General features: G+C 36.4%; 1 protein-coding gene across 7 annotated transcripts in view; it reads left to right on the top strand.

Annotated features, from left to right (window-relative positions):
- Positions 1–18737, top strand: part of AFDN (afadin, adherens junction formation factor) — a 133709-nt gene that overhangs the window by 50333 nt on the left and 64639 nt on the right. For 4 of the 7 annotated variants that reach the window (XM_075707117.1, XM_075707116.1, XM_075707115.1 and 1 more), the window contains 7 exons: positions 1247–1358; positions 1772–1939; positions 3530–3574; positions 10109–10203; positions 10947–11209; positions 12790–12859; positions 15036–15154. In XM_075707117.1, coding sequence (XP_075563232.1) covers positions 1247–1358; positions 1772–1939; positions 3530–3574; positions 10109–10203; positions 10947–11209; positions 12790–12859; positions 15036–15154 — 872 coding nt within the window. The remainder of the gene's footprint in view (positions 1–1246; positions 1359–1771; positions 1940–3529; positions 3575–10108; positions 10204–10946; positions 11210–12789; positions 12860–15035; positions 15155–18737) is intronic. The other 3 variants (XM_075707120.1, XM_075707119.1, XM_075707118.1) reach the window with 1 other exon arrangement.

The following is an 18737-nucleotide window of genomic DNA, read 5'->3' as shown; positions in this document are numbered from 1 at the left end:
AGATAATTTAATTAGTCCTATGTTTAGCTGGGTTTTGCATAGAAAATATTTTAGGGAAAGGCCAATGACTCGATTACATACTTTTGATCTTAAATGTCCTTGTTTCCTGCTTGGAAGAAGATGAAAGGACGTTTGAGGTGGATCTGTGAGAACTTAGTTAACACTGAAATGGGTGTGGAGAGGAGGCGACAAATAAGAGTGGAAAGCCTCTCCAGGGCTGCACCACAGTAGAGTGCAGTAGCCAATAGCTGCATTACTTTAGAAGGTGTTACCTGGGTCATAGTTCAGAGATGGGAATAATTTTGAGTAGTTTGTTTAAAATAGAGCTGTCTATGAATTTAAATAACATTGTTAGGATCACAAATGAGGGAGTAAAATGTATGTTATTTTATTTTTTTATTCAGCTTTGAAAGACCTATCTTTAACTTAGAAGGTACTCATGCACTGTAATACTGCCTGTCATTGTTTTTCATGCTTGATTGCTGTGGGGACCAGTAATGCAAATGTGCATGAAATCACAGGCTGTGTCTCCTCTAGAGTCGGAACTCATGAATGAAGGTTTCCCCCTTCCTCTACCTTGTAAGGATATAGCTGTAAAAGGTATGAACAGTTTGTGGTTCTGTTCCCAAAGTATACTTGGTTTTGGTTCTTCCTTGAAGCTAGACAGCAATTGTGTGAAATGCTCCAGTCGTACCCTTAGTCTCTGTGTAGACCAGGTAAAGGTTGGGTAAGACAAAGGTACAGGAGGTATCACAACATTCTCTTTGCCAGCTTGTCTTGCCAATTCTAAAGATACTTGGATGTTGCATTAGTGGAATGGCATTAGCCAAATGAAAGGCTGGTTCCAGTGTGTGAGATAAAGGAAACTTAGTCTTATTTTTTAACTATCACCTCCATGGATTTTTTTTTTTTTTTTTTTTTTTTTTTTTTTTTTGCTTGGCTGTTGAGAAGTTGGAATAATTTTGTTTACTGGAAGATGGTCTTGTCTACTTTAAGTGTAACTTGCTTTCCTTTGCTTTTTAAATACATTCTGGTGTTCTGGGAAGTGTGATTTAACTGTAACAAGAGGCAAGAGAGAGAGTTAGAAAAAATCTTGGAAAGCAAAATGCATTTCAAGTTACTGAATTCTTTTGCTTTATCCCTTGTTATAAACAAAACAAAAAAAAAAATCAGAAGATACACCCCTGAATCCTCTGTTCTAATTGTCCACTAACAGCTCTGAAAACTGATAATGGTTCTTTTCTAGGTCATGCTGCCTCCTGGTGCTCAGCACTCTGATGATAAAGGTGCTAAAGAAACTATTCTTGATGATGATGAGTGTCCACTGCAGATATTCAGGGAGTGGCCTAGTGATAAAGGTATGTCTAAAAAACTGTAAGAGATTTTTGTACCTTGGGTGTTGTAAGCCATGGTGTGGACCCCCTGTAAAGTAAGAAATTGGAACATGTATTTGAAAATGTTTTGTTTTCAGGCACTTTTAATACTAGGTGCTTTTAGAGTTATTTACTATTTCATTCAGCACCATTTATAGCAATACATCTTTAGACAGTAGAAGGGTTTTACATTTTATCTTAAAGTTTCTAAATTATCTACTGTAGAGAAGTATGCTATTAATCTTTTAAATAGTTTTAACTTAATAACTACATAAAGAAATGTCAGGAACTTAGTAAGCTGAAAGTAATCCTGTGGAACACTTACAGAGTAATAGATGTTGGATGTGTGCTTGTTCACTGATAGTGAGACTCAAAGGATGTATAATATTGTGTTTTAGGAATACTAGTCTTTCAGTTGAAAAGGCGGCCTCCTGACTATGTCCCAAAGAAATCCAAGAAAATAACTGATGGAAAGCCATTAAAGGGGAAGGACAGAGTTGACGGGTCTGGTTATGGCTCTTGCCTGCCTCCTGAGAAACTACCATACCTGGTAGAATTAAGCCCAGGTAAGAATTCTGGTTGTCTAATAATTTAAATTGCATTATTACATAGTCATTTAGATTTTTCAAAAATAAGACTTTCATTGGAAGCACAAGAAAGTCTGCTGGCAGTGTAAGTGAATGCCACATCAGTTGTTCTTCTGATGTCAGATTCTCGATTGGAGCTATCTAGAGGTAGAGCTGCGTATTGCTATAATATCAAAACTTTAGTAGCAAATGTTTGGAGTAAAAAAAGGGGAGAAATGATTGACTAGGACTTTGTTAGCATGGTTTCAAGTATGAACTTTCAAGTGTTTTCAAAAACAAAAAAATAATTCAATCTTCAACTTCCTTTGGATTTTGGGGTTTAAAACTGATAATAAGTAAAGTAGTTAACATGTCATCTTGTGATTTTTGGGGGGAAGCAGAAGAGCACTGCTTAAATCTGGTTTGTTTTACATTTGGAAATGTACTGTAGCATACCTAGTAAGAGATATTTGACAGTGCCATACATGAAACATACATTTTTAGAAGAACAAGAACATGAATTTTTAAATGAAACTTACTTGCTACACATTTTTCAGCCTATATGGAACCTTCAAATCACTAGCAAGGCTGGGGTTTATTTTGGCATCATTACAACTCTCTGGGCTGCATTGTAATTTCCAATTAATTTTATGGGGAGTTTGATTGTTTATAGCACAACAACTGACAGAACACATACAACTTCTACTCTTAATTTCTGTTGTCTTCATGTTTTAAATTTGGATATGGACTTTCATTTTTGGTGATTTAGTTACTTGCAGCTTATTCCTCCTATTAAGTGTAACTTGGGTATACTGAGGTATCCAAACAAGTGATTTATAATTTGAAATCTGGTTGTTTACCTTTCGGAAAGCCAGGTTGGAAATCGGTGCTGAAAACTTTGACCAGAACTGCAAACAGAAGGTTAAATTCCTAGTCAAATAGTGTGGTTTTTTGGGTTTGGTGTTTTGTTGTTTTTTTTGTTTTGTTTGGTTTGGGTTTTGTTTTTTTTTTTTAAAAAGCCAGATGAAATGAGCAGTACACAGAATATATTAAGTATATTTTCTATTATGTTCTATATGCTGAGGTTTGTTTTGCATATTAATATTTGGGGTTTTTTTAATAGTACTTTCGATTTCTTTTCTTGTGCTCTAAACTCTTCGTGGAGCCTAGTTGCTTTAGTATTAAAACATTGTGCTTGGGCAGCGGAGCAAGACATCCATTAACTGAGAGAGGAAAAACAATCTGAAATGCCACAGGTGGCAAGGCTGCGTACTAAGCCTTTGCACGTTGCCTGTGGGACTGACCTATTGTTCATGTTTTTCTTCTAACAGCTTGTTGTCCCTTTTCTAAACAATAAGGATTGTTTCATTCAGTAGCCTTTGTAGTACTGATGTCTTTATATTCTGTGCAGTTTCTAAAGTTGAAAGAGTTTAATGCACTTCATCCTTATAAATTGAGTAAGTGTTGTCTGGCTACAGTTTCACCCTTTCCTGTCTTTTCTTTTCCTGCCCTCTTCCGCATGTTCTGCATGGTATCTGTCCTGCTGGTGCTGCCTTCACCTGGGTCCTCTGCATGTGTTTCTAACCCCAGGGAGAAGGAATCACTTTGCCTACTACAACTATCACGCTTATGAAGGTAACACTGTATTTAATACTGTTCTCTCATTAGTCACTAAAAACATTGCTGGCTGTAAATCTTTTGTTTCTTTTTGACAAATGAAAGGCTATCTTGCTTATCTTACTTTTTTCCAAGGGACTGCTTCTGTGAAGTAGTTATCTGTCTTGTCAGCTGCCATTTAATTATGCTATCTGTGAACAAACATCAAATAGAGTTCAACCTTCCAGCTAAGGTTAACAACTAAATTTCATAGGGTGGTTTACAAGCAGTGTTGTGGTAGAAAGAAAAACTTTTATTTGATCCATCTGCTGGCAGAATTTATAGTTAAAAAGTGAATTGGGTAAATGGCATGGAACTTCATTGTGCTTTTCAATGTTTGACCGCATCGATACAGTGGATGAAATCAGTGATGATTTTATGTGAAATAGTGTTTGGACCACTGGTAAAGTGACCTTACTTCCTGCTCTGTGCTCTTCCATAGCATCCTTTGGTATTTCTACTGCCTGGTGTCTTAACGTTAACAGTGTATGTCAAAGAGATTTAGCCACATAAGACAGTAGAGTCTTGTTTGGTTTTATCTGTAGCATTTGAAATTGATAACCTAACCTACAAATTGTTACGGATCTTTGATTCTCCTTAGAGTTTAGAGTAATGTGCAGATATGTCCTGGTTTGGCCAAATAGACAAGAATACAAAGCCGCTTTCTTCTTCATTGTGAAATGTCTACAAAAATACCTTTTCCTTTTCTTAGATTTTTAGCATCTGTGTCCTCATTTTATTTTCTAGACTGCTATAAAAGTACTATATGTTTGTTGGTGTTGCTCACCCTTTCATGGAGGCGGAGTATAATACTGGGGTTTAAAGAACTCTGTTCAAACTTAGCCTCCAGTGCTCAACTCTTTGAGTTCAGACTTCCATTTCATAAACATCATTATTCCAGAGAACAGAAAAGTTCCATAAAGTGTGTTGAACTAATAAGCATAGACGAGCTCTGCAGGAACACCTGACTATTGAGTAGAAAGCTTGAAATTTGGTTGCATCTCATTGGAAAAAAAATTAGTTTTTAAAAAAAAAAAATTAAATCTTTATCTCGGAGTGTGAAAAAGAGTCTTAGTACTCTGGAGTCCAGTCTGTCCCTTTGGAACAATGCATTTCAGAATACTTCTGTTTATTATAGAAGTAACTCCTGTAGAAGTGTCCTTCTGTCAAAACATTGGGTGTTTATATTCTTGCAGAAGAACCTGGCAGACTTCATTTCATGCCCTGTGCAATTGCACAGATTCAGTACGTTTGCTACTGGAAGTATGTCCCATTTTTCCGCTTCTCCACAGCTGCTGACGTTGCTGGTTGTATGACTGTTTTATAGGCTGAAGATCAGATTCTGCATGGTATGGTAGAGGGTGCACTTCAGTAGCTTGTGGCTGTAAATGTGGCAGTCAGCAATTGTCTCTGTTTTCCAAGTCATATAAATGAACCAGTAAACTGAGATGAATCTGAGAGAAATAGACTGGATAGACTAAAGTGAGATATGGCAGCACTTTGAATAGCTGATACTGTCTATGTTATCTGTGAATATGGCTGCTGATGAGTTCAGGGATGTTATTAACTTCAGTTGTTCAGTCATAATATGTAAAGGCTGAGGAAAAAAACCAAAAAGCCATTTTTTAGGATGTGATGCTCTGAGACTTATCCTGCAAGCCTGAAATAAAAATTATAAAGCATTTTTTTTTAAAAAAAAAAAGGCAAAACCTTGTGGCTTTTCTCCCCTGACTCATTACAAAAACCCAACCCTGAGCTGTAGAATTGACAGCAATGGGAGATGCAGAGAACATGCAGGTATAACAACTGGGAAAGAAGAATTAACTACAGGAGGTTGCAGAAGCTTGAAAGCCTTGGCCAGGGCGGTTTCCCCAGCCAGCCTTCTTTCTGAGAACAGAATTGCAGTATGGTATGTGGTAACTCCTTTTGCATGTTGGTTTGAAGGAGCTTTGTTGTCTGTCACATTCCTCACTGCATCTTCCTTTACCAAAAATGTTTACTATTGGCTCTTTCTGCTGGAAGTGCACATCTTCTCTGAAATTTAATAGCAGAATAATCTCCTGAATTCAACATGATATTTCAAATCTGCCCAACCAATCTCTTAAACTTTTTATTGTCTAAACTCTTAGCACTTGGGAACTTGTGCAGGAAATCTGCTGCTTTTCAAATGTGGATTTAACTAATTTTTAAGTCAGTAGGTGCAGTCCTTTGTGTGGACTTTTTTGTTCAATTTTGGGCTTAGTTGTTTTCTATAATCTGATCTTCATCATTTGGTTTAGTCTGGTTTTAAGTTGATAATATTTCCCAGCATTGTTTCAAGGACTGGATTAGCAAAATCAATTGAAATTATCACCTCCAAAGTGTTGTAGGGTTCACCTTTTAATGGTGAAGCAATGCATTTAAAATACATATCCTTGAAGGGAGGCCTGTCTTGTCATTTTTTGTTGACGAAAAATGTACATTTTTATTATGAATCACTGAGTTGATGTGCTTACAGTGACTGTTCACTTCTGTTCACTACACAGTTTGGTTTTGTTTTTTTTTTTTTTTTTTTTTAAATAACAGTGCTATTTTAAAGTGTGAATGTTGACTCGTAACTGCATAAACCCAGTCATGAAATCTCTTTGTATTGTATCCTTAGCATGGAAAGTGATACAAAGCCACAGTTTTTACAGGTTTTACATAAACAATTTCACTAGTGACTATAGGTGAATAGTAATATACTGTGCATCTTTTTACTCTACACTGTGTATTTTATAGTGGTTTTTACTGTACATTTACATGCTTTAGTGTTTTTGAAAAACCCTTTTTTCTAAATCACTGTTTCCTGCCTGGTCTTTGGTGATAAGGTCTGCTTTCTGATTGAGGGTTACCTCTTGAAATACAAGTTTTCAATCTGCAATAGGCAGTATACACAGATGTATATGCATCTTGTATGTGTACTTCTGTCATGGGGGAAGATAACGTGTGAAACTTATTTCAAATGCAAACCATACCAAGTTTATTTGAACCCTCACATGATGTCACTGGGAAAAGCTTTGTCAGGTAGATAATTAAGTTTAATGTATGCAATAGTGGCTAACTTGGTCGCTTGAATCATAGTTGTTCTTCAGCTTGTGGCTTGGAGGGATGTCTCGGAGGCATGTTCTAATTCAATTTTCTAATCTTAAAAAAAAACCCAAAACTAGATGTTTTCTGCACCTGTTTAGCTCTGCTAATGTTATTCAATCATGGGTGCCATAAATAGAATACAGGCCATCTTTCTTCCATGCCACATGTTTACTTATGCATGCATATAAAATGAACAAGTTTGTATAGAATTCATATATTTTCCACATGCCTGTTGATGCTTTTTCTGTATTGTTTATTAATGCCCACCTTTCTGAGAACTTTGACCTTTCAGATTTCTGAATTAAAAGAAAGTTGTTACTGTGTCAGATAAAAACCCCAGATATATTATTCCCCCCTCAGTTCTGGACCTTAAGTCATATGGATTATACGTATCACCTTTCTGAACCATCAGAAGTCATTCAAATTTGGTCCTTAGGGGCTAAGAACAGCCTTCTTGGACTGTCGTCGTTTGGGGAGCAGGGACTTTGTCATAGGTATGGCAGAATCTGTATCCTGCTGCAGTGAGTTATGATGAATGCATTCCAAGCAGCATTTAGGCGAGCTTCCAGCTGTTGAAAAACAGGAAATACAAGACTTTACACTGTAGTATAATGCAACCTTCCTTCCCTCCTGCATCCCTCCCCTAGAACAAAAAGGCCTTTCATCCTTTTTAGGATTTGTAGTAATTCTCTTCAAGATTAAGATGCCTTTTACTGTAGAAATTAGTTTTTACTGATGGATGATTACATGTGTGCTCTGAATAACTTTCAGTAACTCCTTGAATTTTTCTCCTTTTCCTGGGAAGAAGAAAAAGTGTTTCTATCCAGTGCTGTGGTTTTAACGTAATATTTTTGTTGTTACATTGGACACTCCAGAGAAACAAAACCTAAGTCTGCCTCAGCAGAAACATTGTGACACTAAAATATATGTCTTACGTGAAAGCACATTTTACATGACATGCGTTTGTATTGAGGATATACGGTGGCGTGAGGTAAACGTTTATTAGCAGGAGCTTGGTATTGATTAATCACAAGTGTTGAACTCAGGAATGAGATCTAGATGTTATCTTAAACACTTGAAAACTGTAATATTTTATCATGTATTTTACAGAATATTTCAGAAATATGTAGGAATATTTTAAAGTTGTGGGTTTTTTTTTCCCCCCTAAGATATCAAAAATGGAAAAGTATGGGGTGGGGGGGAAGTACATTTAGTAAAGGGGTGAAATCAGTAGACTGTAATGCCTATCCTCTAATCTGTATACAAAGGGCTTAGAAAAAAGTGTCATAAGAAATTAAGAACAAAAGCCCTAGATAACTAGCCCTGACTTCTGTGCCACTGAATTTTGAAATTCCAGTATTTTTGCATGTTGCATAAGGGTCCTTGCCTCCAAACTGAATCTTGTATCTTTTGGGTGTCAGTTTTACCAAACGAGGATGTGGGTAGGAAGAGGAAATGTTTGACTTTTGTATTCATAAATAAATAAATGAAGGAGCTACTCCAAGTTATGATGTGTAAGTTATGGGGAGACATAGTAAATATTCAGAGAATTGGGGGTAAGCAGCCAAATGTATTCAGTAGCGTATTACATGTCTGCATTTGGTGACATTGAAGATGCAGCCATATAATTTCTGATTAGCATTGTTAAGTATTAAAAACTGCACACAATTTAAATTGCTGAAGATACTGTATTAGCATTACCTTTTTTAGTGTACAGTGATACTAGATGTATGTCTCTATAGATTCAAATATTGGGATTTAATAGAAGGCTTATCCCTGTACCTGAAAAATGTTTAGAGGACTGAGTGCTATGTTTAATACTTCTTTTGTGATGGATGACATACTACTATTACAGTAGTGATTCTAAATATGTTCAGTAACTGGGTATTTCTATAGTATCAGCATTTAACTTTGGTGTTTATAGTACTAGTCTATGGACTGTCTCTGCCTGATGTCTTTATGTCCCAATAACATCACAACACCCCCAGGAGAAGCTTACTACTAGGAGCACCCATTATACTTTCCCCCATGTCGAAATAATCTAAAACTCTGTTAGTATCTTTTTTCATTGATAATCCAGCTTCTTCCCCCCTCCATTCACTTTGTGTTTTCTGTTCTTTTGTACTGTTGCCCTCCTTTCTTTGTATCTTCCGCTTTTAGTCAGTGTGTGGTTCTTAACTGTTAAGTTTTCTCTGTGCTGTTGACTTGTAATTCCTTTAAGTACTGTTTATTGAAGGATTGAAAGAGGATTTCATAGACTAAGTGACATTTTATGGTTAAATGGCTTGCATTCTGATTTTAATAAACAGATCCTGGTAGTAATGCTGGGAGTTTACAGTTAGATTTATGGAAGTTCTGTTTATATTTGCCTTCATTTAAAATTTGAAGATAATTAGTATCCTACTGAAGACAGTATCACTGTATGTGCCGTGGCTTTAATAATATTCTCTAGTGCTTTTTGGGGATGACTTGAAATCATTGTTGATATCCGTAGGTAAGACATTCTTTGTTTTGCAGCCTCCCTTTTTTGCATCTTCCCTTTAGAGGAGAAATTAGGGAGAAGTCAGAAGTGACAGTATTAGTTTAGTATCTGATAGCATTTAAAGTTGTAGTATTTTCTGGGAAGCAAGAAGGATTTATATGTATGCCAAAACCCACCTGTGTTAGCCTGTGAAGGAAGCAGCTAAATTATGCGCTGCATCCAGTGTATCTTTTGAAATTTTGTTCTGTTCGGATAATACGTTCTTCTTGGGGGAGGAGGAGGAAGATGAAGTTTATCTTTGACCTTGCTTTCTGCAAGATGAAAATATAGGTCAGTGGGACTATAAAGATAAGGCCAGAAGTGCTACAGTCCTGTATATCAAGACTAAAGCTGTCATGGGTAAACATTTTGTAAGATTCTCTTTTAATATCGCCCTATTTCAGTATCTGATGAATAGGAAACAGTTTGGCATGTTGGCCACCTGACAGTAGATATTGTTGATAATCTGTACTTCTAGTAAGATGAATAAATGCTATTATAGAGATCTGCAGATCATCTTATTTTGTGAATCTTTTAAACTCGTATTGGTATACCCATCTTAGAGATTAACAAAAATTGTATTGCTTAAACTACTAAGGAAATAGAGAAAGGATTTCAAAGTATGTTTAGAATAGCAGTTCTTGATTACTTTGTTCTTTGCACTTGTAGAAAACAGCCATTCTGAGTGGGCTCTGTCTACTTCCAATGTTTTTACACTATGATGAACAACTAAGTTCCCAACACATCTTGAAAGAATGTCACTTGGTTATTTTTTTTGGTGAACATTGCTACTCTGAACTCATTTGCAATAATGTAGAAATATTGTGTGAGTATTTCAACTTCAATAACTTGCAAATTAATATTTGTCACTTGCTGTACAGATGGTTCTGACTCCAGAGATAAGCCAAAGCTCTATCGTCTACAATTAAGTGTCACTGAAGTTGGAACCGAAAAATTTGATGACAATTCCATTCAGGTATGGAAAAAAAGCAGACTCAGATGACAGAACTGATCTGATCTCTGGTCAGTTCTGTGTAGTTGTGGAAACTAGTAAAATATTCTGTGAATACCCTTCAAAGCTAGAAGGATAAAATGTTGTTGCAGTTTCATGTTAATGGTCATAACTCTCTGATTTATTTTGTTTCCTCTCTCTTGCTTTAAGAGGAAAGTAAGGGTTTCATTATTTAAAATGGGGTATTCTTTTTTTATTACTGGATCAAATGGTACATATCGGTGTTACTGTAACTGCTTAAAGGCTTTCAAGTCCTAGTGTCAACCCCTCTGAGTGAGGTAGGATTTCTTGAATGTATAAAACAAGAATAGTTGTGTGAAGTTCATGCCAGGGAGTCTCTTATAGCACCCTGGGTCCACATCAGTGCAGTTAGTTGACTTGTAAATACTTGCATTGTGAGATTTCACATCAAAACAGCAAGTGGAAGGAAACAGGTCTAAATTTGCTCATATGACCAAAAAAGTGAAAAAAAATTAATTAAGGGATTTCTGCTGCACATTTTATTTAAATGTGTGTTTTATTATCTCTGTTGCAAGGAAAATTGAAGTGAAACTCAACTGATTTTAGTCCCCCTCATCTTGTGTTAAATTCATAAGCAAGCAAAGTTAAGTTACTGGTCTATAGATAGGGTAAGCCGCAGCTCAGTCTTTCTAATTTCTGCTGCTATATAATTTTGTTTACTCCATGTTAATTAATTCTGTTTCCAGTTATTTGGTCCAGGAATTCAGCCTCATCATTGTGACCTCACTAATATGGATGGAGTTGTTACTGTAACCCCCAGAAGCATTGATGCTGAAACCTACGTGGAAGGTCAGCGTATTTCAGAAACCACTATGCTGCAAAGTGGAATGAAGGTTCAGTTTGGGTCATCTCATGTATTTAAGTTTGTGGATCCCACTCAGGACCATATTATTCCTAAAAGGCCTGTTGATGCAAGTCTCATGGTCAAAGGTCCAAGACACAAAACTGGGTGAGTAAAATTTACTTTTGTCCCAGTGAGGTGAAGAGGGGAGCCATGGAAAAAATAGAGTATGAGAGCATTATAAATGGCCTGAGACTAGAGTATACCTTTAAATGAGTTCCGAGTAGCTGCTTTTAAGTGTTAAATATATAATAACTATTTTAATACTTGAGCTCCACCTTGTGATGTTTTTTAGGATTAGCAAGTGTCTTTTTCATTATGAAGTATTCAGACAAGCATTCATGTTCTTCACTTCTGTGTTAAAAACAGTGGAATGCCTTATGTTAATGTATTTCAAAGTTCATCAAAACTCCAGGAAAAGTAAAGAATTCACCGAATGTTTTCAGAGAGCCTGTTTTTTTTTTTTTTTTTTTTCTCAGATAGTAACTTTTAAAATTCCACTAGAAGTATTTAGAAATTAGGTAGGGTAGTCACAAAATGAGACTGTCAAGATAGGGAACTAAATGTCTCAATATAGCAACCACTTTTTACAGTGTGATTACTTATCTTCTAGCTTCTGTGTTGCAAGGACTAACAGGCCAGAAGTCTATCCTGTTGTTTCTCTGTATTCATATTTTTGATAAGTGCATAATAAAAATACTGATTATAGATTTAGTGACTTTTAGGGGCTCACGTATTCTGTTCAGTGGCTATAGAAATATTCAGGAGAATCAATCTTAAAATCAGACTGTATAGAATGGAAAAAAAATAATCTTCCATCCTCGCTGGGTCCAAATGAGGCTGCTGTTGTAATATACTGTGGTTTAGAAAAGAAACAAATTGGCTTGGAGATCAATGAGAGAAAGATCCATCCCTAGGAAAAGAGGCTCTTCTGGCTAATCTCTGGAGTTAATATAGATGTATACTTTAACCATTACTATTTTTTTCTCCACTTTATTTTAATGTGGAAGTACACTGTGTGCTTGTTGTAGGACATGTCTGCAGGAAGACCTCCAGCCATTTAGCTGTGATGTAATATTTCTGCTTAAATCTTGAGTTCATTCTGCGTCTAGCCTGCAGATCAATAAACAAACGCTCTCACAGGTTTACATAATCAACTGTAAAGCACTGTACTACTGCAGAGCTTTACCTGGACAGCGAAATCTCTGGTAAAGGGCTGTTGCAGCTTGAACAATCATGAATTTTTTTAAATTTTTAGAATAAGCAGATAATGAAATGCATTACTATAATTTATGAATTATTTACATTATTGAGATTGTTGTACATCTAGTACTGAAGAGCTGAGCAAAAAGTTATAGCAAGTCTGCTATAGTGAACACAATACCTTGAACATATTTTTATGTGTTTTTATATTTATATTATTTATGTTTATGGGAATTTATATTTTCTCACTTGACTGGGAAAAAATGTAACTAAGAATCTGTTTTTCCAAAGGAAATTATCTGTATAAATATTTGTGGTGTTTGTATATAAAGGATTTATAACTGTTTTAAAAAGTGAGTATTAACTGGACTCATGGTATACCTCTTGAATTTTAATTTACTAATTTTAGCTGCTCTGTTCCTTGTTTGTTAAATGTTTAACAATGTAATTTCTAAAAAGTACCTGAAGTGTTATCTTGGTTTTAGAGCTGTTCAGGAAACCACATTTGATCTGGAGGGAGATGTTCACAGTGGAACAGCATTAACAGCAAGCAAGGTATTATATTATGACTAAATTAGCAATAAATAATAAAAGATCATGTGCAAGTTAGGTCTGTTAGAACATCAGTAGTATTTGAAGGGCGGCCAGTTCATCGTTCTCCCCAGCCATTTCCTGTTGTGGGTGGGCTTAGGTATCATCCTTTCCCTCCCCTCACCCCTCCAAAAAGAAAACCAAACCTGTTCCGTTTAAGTTTGTATTAGCATTTGGCATGCATTCCATGCCAGAAATAATAACTTTTTTTTTGGAAAGGGAAATTCTTCAAGCCTGGAGTAGTTTCTTTCCAAACTGACGTATTGAAGGGAGATTACATGCAGGTAGAGGTTCATATTAGAAATGATGCATCATTATCTAGGTAGCATATGACTTGTCATCTGTGATAGGGTAAATAAATGTTTTATATAAAATGTGAAAGGGTGTTCAATTTTAGTTTAACTAGGCTTTTAACATTTAATGGATGTGACTTTTGACTTCAATAGAGATCCTGTACACACATTGGCTAAACAGTCTCTGCAGTCATAGTTATAAACATTTTATGAGGTGATAATTTTTTCTTGCTTTCTTTCTCCGCTGTCTTTCTGTTAAATTCTGTGCCCGAGTTGCATTTTCCAAGAGCGAACTAGTAGAGTGAAATGACACAATGGTTAATGCTTTTCTTGGTGCTATGATCACATGCCTCAGATGAAATGAGAGAATGAATTATTTCAGCAGCATGAAATGCACTAGTCCTCCCAGAAATGCATTTCCTTTTATGTTTTATTACTACTATTATAAAATTGAAATAGTTGTAAAGAAATTTAGTGATATTGATGTGGCAGTGTAGATATGAATAATACTCTGATAACGTTGGAATATATTTGTTAGTTTTTTTTTTTTCTTGTCACAGACTTCTGATTCATTTTTTTCTCCTTTCTTTGTAGCTTTGTTTGTGACAATACTTTCTTTTCTCTTGGATGCATTCTTTACCTTTGATAGGAAGTTATTTAGTGACATTTTGGAAGGACAAAAAAAAAGAAACTTTGTAAACTATTAAAATGCTTCAAAATTGTTCAGAATTTGAGTTTCTGACATTATTATAGCATACCTTATATGCTGTTCAGACTCATTAGAAAAATACTTTTAGTGGACCTAGGGAAGCTTGAGAAATTGTAATTTTTTTTTTTTTTTGAGTTGTATTGTTTGAGAATGTGCATGACATCTTGTTAAATCACTGGTGAATCACTTGTTTTCTAACAGTTGCTCTTACGAGTTTGCTTTCCTATTTGGAAAAGGGGTAGCAATAACTTTAATGAAAGTTCTCTGAGACCTGGTGATGAAAAGTGATTCATGGATTGGCATGTCAGTACTGAAAAAACTATTTTGTTCAAACTCTTGTTTTGGGATGCACTTTTTGGTAGGTTTTCTTGTGTCAAAGCAAATTATTTAGTCCTAGAAATTTCGTAGGAAATGTGGAAACACTTCATATTTTACTGATGTTTTGTTTTCAACTGTGTATACTGAAAAATAATTGCTACATATTTTTCTGCTTAAAGCAGCATGTTTTTCCCTTTCCTGATAAGGTTTGGTGTAATTGGAAATCATAAATTAAAAGCTTCCTATTAAGGAGGTTGTAACGCTGAAAGAAAACAAACGAAATTGTACATAAAAAATTGCATAGTTTGAATTGCCACTTCTCGTCTTGGAAAATTATGTACTGTCTAGCAGATCAGACTTTCCTTAAGAATGGGACAAATTATGGCATGGATCAATAATGTAAGCACTTGGAGCTCTTGCAGAAGCAGAGTAGGGGAGCATAGCCAGTTTTAAATCTGTTAATATGTTTAACTTTGTTTCTTAGCTAAAGTTTTCATTAATAATTCATTCTTACTTTGTGTTGATAACTATGCAACTTTTAAACAAAGATGTTTGAAATTTTCATTATGTGTTCTTGCAATGCATTAACAAATAGCTGCTCCTAGCTGGCCATTGTTGTCTTTTGAATTGCAAGTGTGCTCTTTGATGCTTCATTGTGGTGAAAACACCTGCTGAACTGCTGGGTTCTGTGCTGTACTCTTCTGTTTTCCCATCTCTTTTCAAGCCTCAAATTGACCCTTCATTTTAATAGTGCCAGGCACAAATACTGGCTAATCCAATGTTTGCGTGCTAAGCATTCTGTCCCGCTGTTTTGAATTAGAGCACTGGCAGGCTTGATGGTGACAGGACATCATCAGCATCCAGCACAGCCGAACGAGGAATGGTGAAGCCGATGATTAGGATAGAACAGCAGCAAGATTACCGCAGACAGGAAAGCAGGTAGGAAATGTGTAATCCATTACTTCTCATAATGGAAAATACTGGATACATTCTTCTGATAGATCAAGCAGTGTGTTAAAATATTCTAAACTGTAAATATTTTCCCTTTGGAAAATGAGATTTCCTTTGAGATCTCATGCCAAATAAAACCCAGGATTAACAACCAAAACAAAAAAACTTCAGAATATTAAAAAAAACCCCCAAACTTCTTTGCTTCAATATTCTGTTATTTGTAGTTCCCTTTTTGTAAAGCCAAGCTGATAGTCATGTCACACCATTGTTGATTTGCCATTAGGCATGTCGTATGAAACGCCTTTAACAACAAAAGTACAATTATTTGAAATTTTCATTTGTCAGTGGTAAGATGATGTGATTTATTCTGGAGAGGGAAATAACCAGGCCATTCCTATTTCTACAGTAGTGTTGTTGGCAAGTCTTGTGAGCAAGAATTTTAGCTACCTCTGAATGCTTGTCTTGTAAGGTTATGTAATTTATAAGTACATATAACACCTTTTTCTTGATTTTTTGCTTTTATGTTATAGTGGCTGTTATTAGGTAGATAAATGCTATCCCATTTCACTGATAGGCCCTTTTTTCAGGTACAGAATGACACTTTTCATGCCCTGAATATTCAGTTTGTTTCCAAAGCCATAGTGGAAAACACTGACTTCAAATCATATGTCATTTTCTTGCTGTTCAGTCTCCATGTATTTATAATACCTTGTTCAAATTCAGATTGCGCCCATCCAAAAGGACTCAACTCCTTTTTAGACAATGCCTTTTAATATTAGCATTGCTTCAAAAATTGGCTATTTTCCATCATAGAGAAGACCTGATGAGATGCATCCAAAGATGCTGGGAGTTGGCTGACATCATTGCAAAGCCATTGTCTTATCTTTGAAAGGTTGTGGAGATCGGAGGTACTGAATGACTGGAAAAGGGCAAATATTACACCCATCTACAGAAAAGACAAAGTGGAAGATCCAGAAAATAGAGACCAGTCAGCATTAATTCAGGCCCTGGGAAAATGGTAGAACAAGTCCTTGTAGAAGCTATTTCAAGGCACACAAAGGACAAGAAAGTGGTTAAGAAAAAACAGCATGGATTTACTAAGGATAAATCATGCTTGACCAATCTGACTGGCTTCCATGATGAAACAGCTTGCATAGTTAATGAGCGGGGAGCTCTGGACATCATATCATCTACCTGATTCTAGCAAGGCATTGTCACAATCTCCCAGAACATCCTTGTTGATAAGATATGGTCTGGATCAGTGGACCACAAGATGAGTGGAAAACGAGCTAAACTGCCAGGCTGAAAGGGTGATGATTAATGGCTCAAAGTTGAACTTGGCAGCTGGTTGAGAGTTAAGTTTCTCAAGGTCAGTACTGGATCTGATACTTAACAGTAATTGTACAAACAATCTGGGTGATGGGATTGAATACATTGTCACCAAGTTTGTGGGTAGTACCAGACTTGGAGGACAGCAAATAAGCTACAAAGAAGAGCCACTGTTGAGAGACACCTATGCAACAAGAATTGCATGAAGTTTAACAAAAGTAAATATGAAGTCCTGGACATGAGACAGAAGATGCCAAGAACAATGTAGGCTGAAGTCTGACCATTTGGATTGTAGCTTTGTTGAAAAGAACCTGGTGTCCTGGTGTACAGCAAGCCAAACTTGAGTCAGCAGTGTATCCTTGCAGCAGTGAAGGCAAACTATGTCCTGGGCTGCATCAGCAAGGGCACAGCCAGCAGATCAAGGGATGTGATTATCCCACTTTCTTTGGCTCTTGTTAGGCCACACCTGGAATACTGTGTCCAGTTTTGGTGCCCCCAGTTCAAGAGAAAGATTGAAAAACTGGCAACAGTGCTGTGAAGAGACATCTCCACCAAGATGATTAGAGGATTAAAGAACTTGACGTATGAAGAAAGATTGAAGGGATTGGGTGTTTTTCAGTCTAGAGAGAAGGTGGCTCAGGGTGGATCTAACCCCAATCTTCCAATACCTAAAAGGGTAATTATAGAGAAGATGGAGGTGCTGTCATCACAAGGATGCTGGTTGACAGGTGAAGAGGCAATGAGCAGAAGTTGCTTTGGGGGGAAAATTGTCTGGCTGTAGGGAGTTGGAGGGGGGAGGAATCTTCACTGTGAGACCAAGTGAACATTAGGATATGTTGCCCAGAGAACTGGTAGAATCTTCCTCACTGGAAATTTGCAAGATTCTGCTTGGCAAGGCTCTGGATAACCCTGGATAAAGCCCTGCTTTCAACAGAAGGTTGGAGCACATGATCTCTAGAGGTCCCTTTCAGTTTAGGCTTCTGTGCGATTTTTTTTTTTCTCTGGAGTCCAGCGTCTTGGTCAGTTCTGATAAAAAGAACATATTTATGAAAAGCATGACTGGGTACCTAGAGTTGGAATTACATAGCCTTGATAAGAGAAGGCTCAAGGCAGATCTTATCAATGTGTGTAAATACCTGATGGGAGGAACTTCTTTACTGTGAGAGTGGTTGAACACTGGAGCAGATTGCCCACAGAGGGTGTAGTGTCTCCATCCTTGAAGATACTCAAAACCTGACTGGACAAGGTTGTGAGCAACTTGCTCTAGTTGACCCTGTTTTGAGCAAGGAAGTTGGACCAGATGATCACCAGAGGTCCTTTCGCACCTCAGCAATTCTGTGATTCTGTGAAAATACTTTTTTGCAAATCTTAAGAAAAATACAAGATTGTATTGCTGTCTACATAAATCAGCTTTTAAATTTAGATGAACTGCTATGATAAATGGAAGGAAGGTAAGGCAAATGTGCTGCAGGGTAAAAAAGTGCAGTGATTCAGGTTGTGAAGCTTTTAGTACCTTCAGGTGGATTTATTATTCTATGTAAAACAGAGTTCAGAGATGTGAGTGGTAGAAAAAAGAAAAAAAAGGGCAGAAAATTGTGCTTCTGCCTGAGCTGAATTCCTGATGTTCTTGTGTTTTGTAGCAGGGACATCTTTTAAATGCTTTCAGTGACGTTACAGTAGAATACAACTCGGTTCTACTCTGCACTGTCTTGTTAGAGTACCTGGGCATTTTGAGTGTCTTTTTTCAGAGCTGGTTTTATTAAGGTTGCTGAAGACTTAACTCTTCCTTGTTGCATTACTAGTGTTTTAACTGTAATTTTCCTCTTGTAAAAGAGCAACAGAACTTCTTTGTGAACTTTTTATAGCCTGTCAGAAGTTCTTGAGGCTTCTACTGTTAATATTTCTTGAGTTCTAGCTGTGCATTTGTATGTGTATGAAGATTATTAAATTAATGTATTTCTGCCTTTCAGCAAGAGCACTTCTTATAAAGAGGATTGTCTTGTGCTATAGTTGTATATTTCAAAAATAGAGCCATCTGTGAGCTGCATATTGGCTTTAGTTTGTTTTTTTAAACTTTTTAAATTCCTTCTGAACACAATACTCATACTAGTTTTACTATAGTCAGGGGTTTTTTTCACCTTGGTACCTGTGTGCAGAAAGTGTTTTCCAGAGAGGCATCCAAATTACACTTAGATTTGTGATAGCTACGACCGCAGAGATCTTTTTTGTCACCAGCATTGAA

The sequence above is a fragment of the Pelecanus crispus genome, chromosome 3 (genome assembly GCF_030463565.1).
Source record: "Pelecanus crispus isolate bPelCri1 chromosome 3, bPelCri1.pri, whole genome shotgun sequence".
In the NCBI taxonomy this organism is placed as follows: domain Eukaryota; kingdom Metazoa; phylum Chordata; class Aves; order Pelecaniformes; family Pelecanidae; genus Pelecanus; species Pelecanus crispus.
This window is presented reverse-complemented; position numbering and strand designations above follow the sequence as displayed.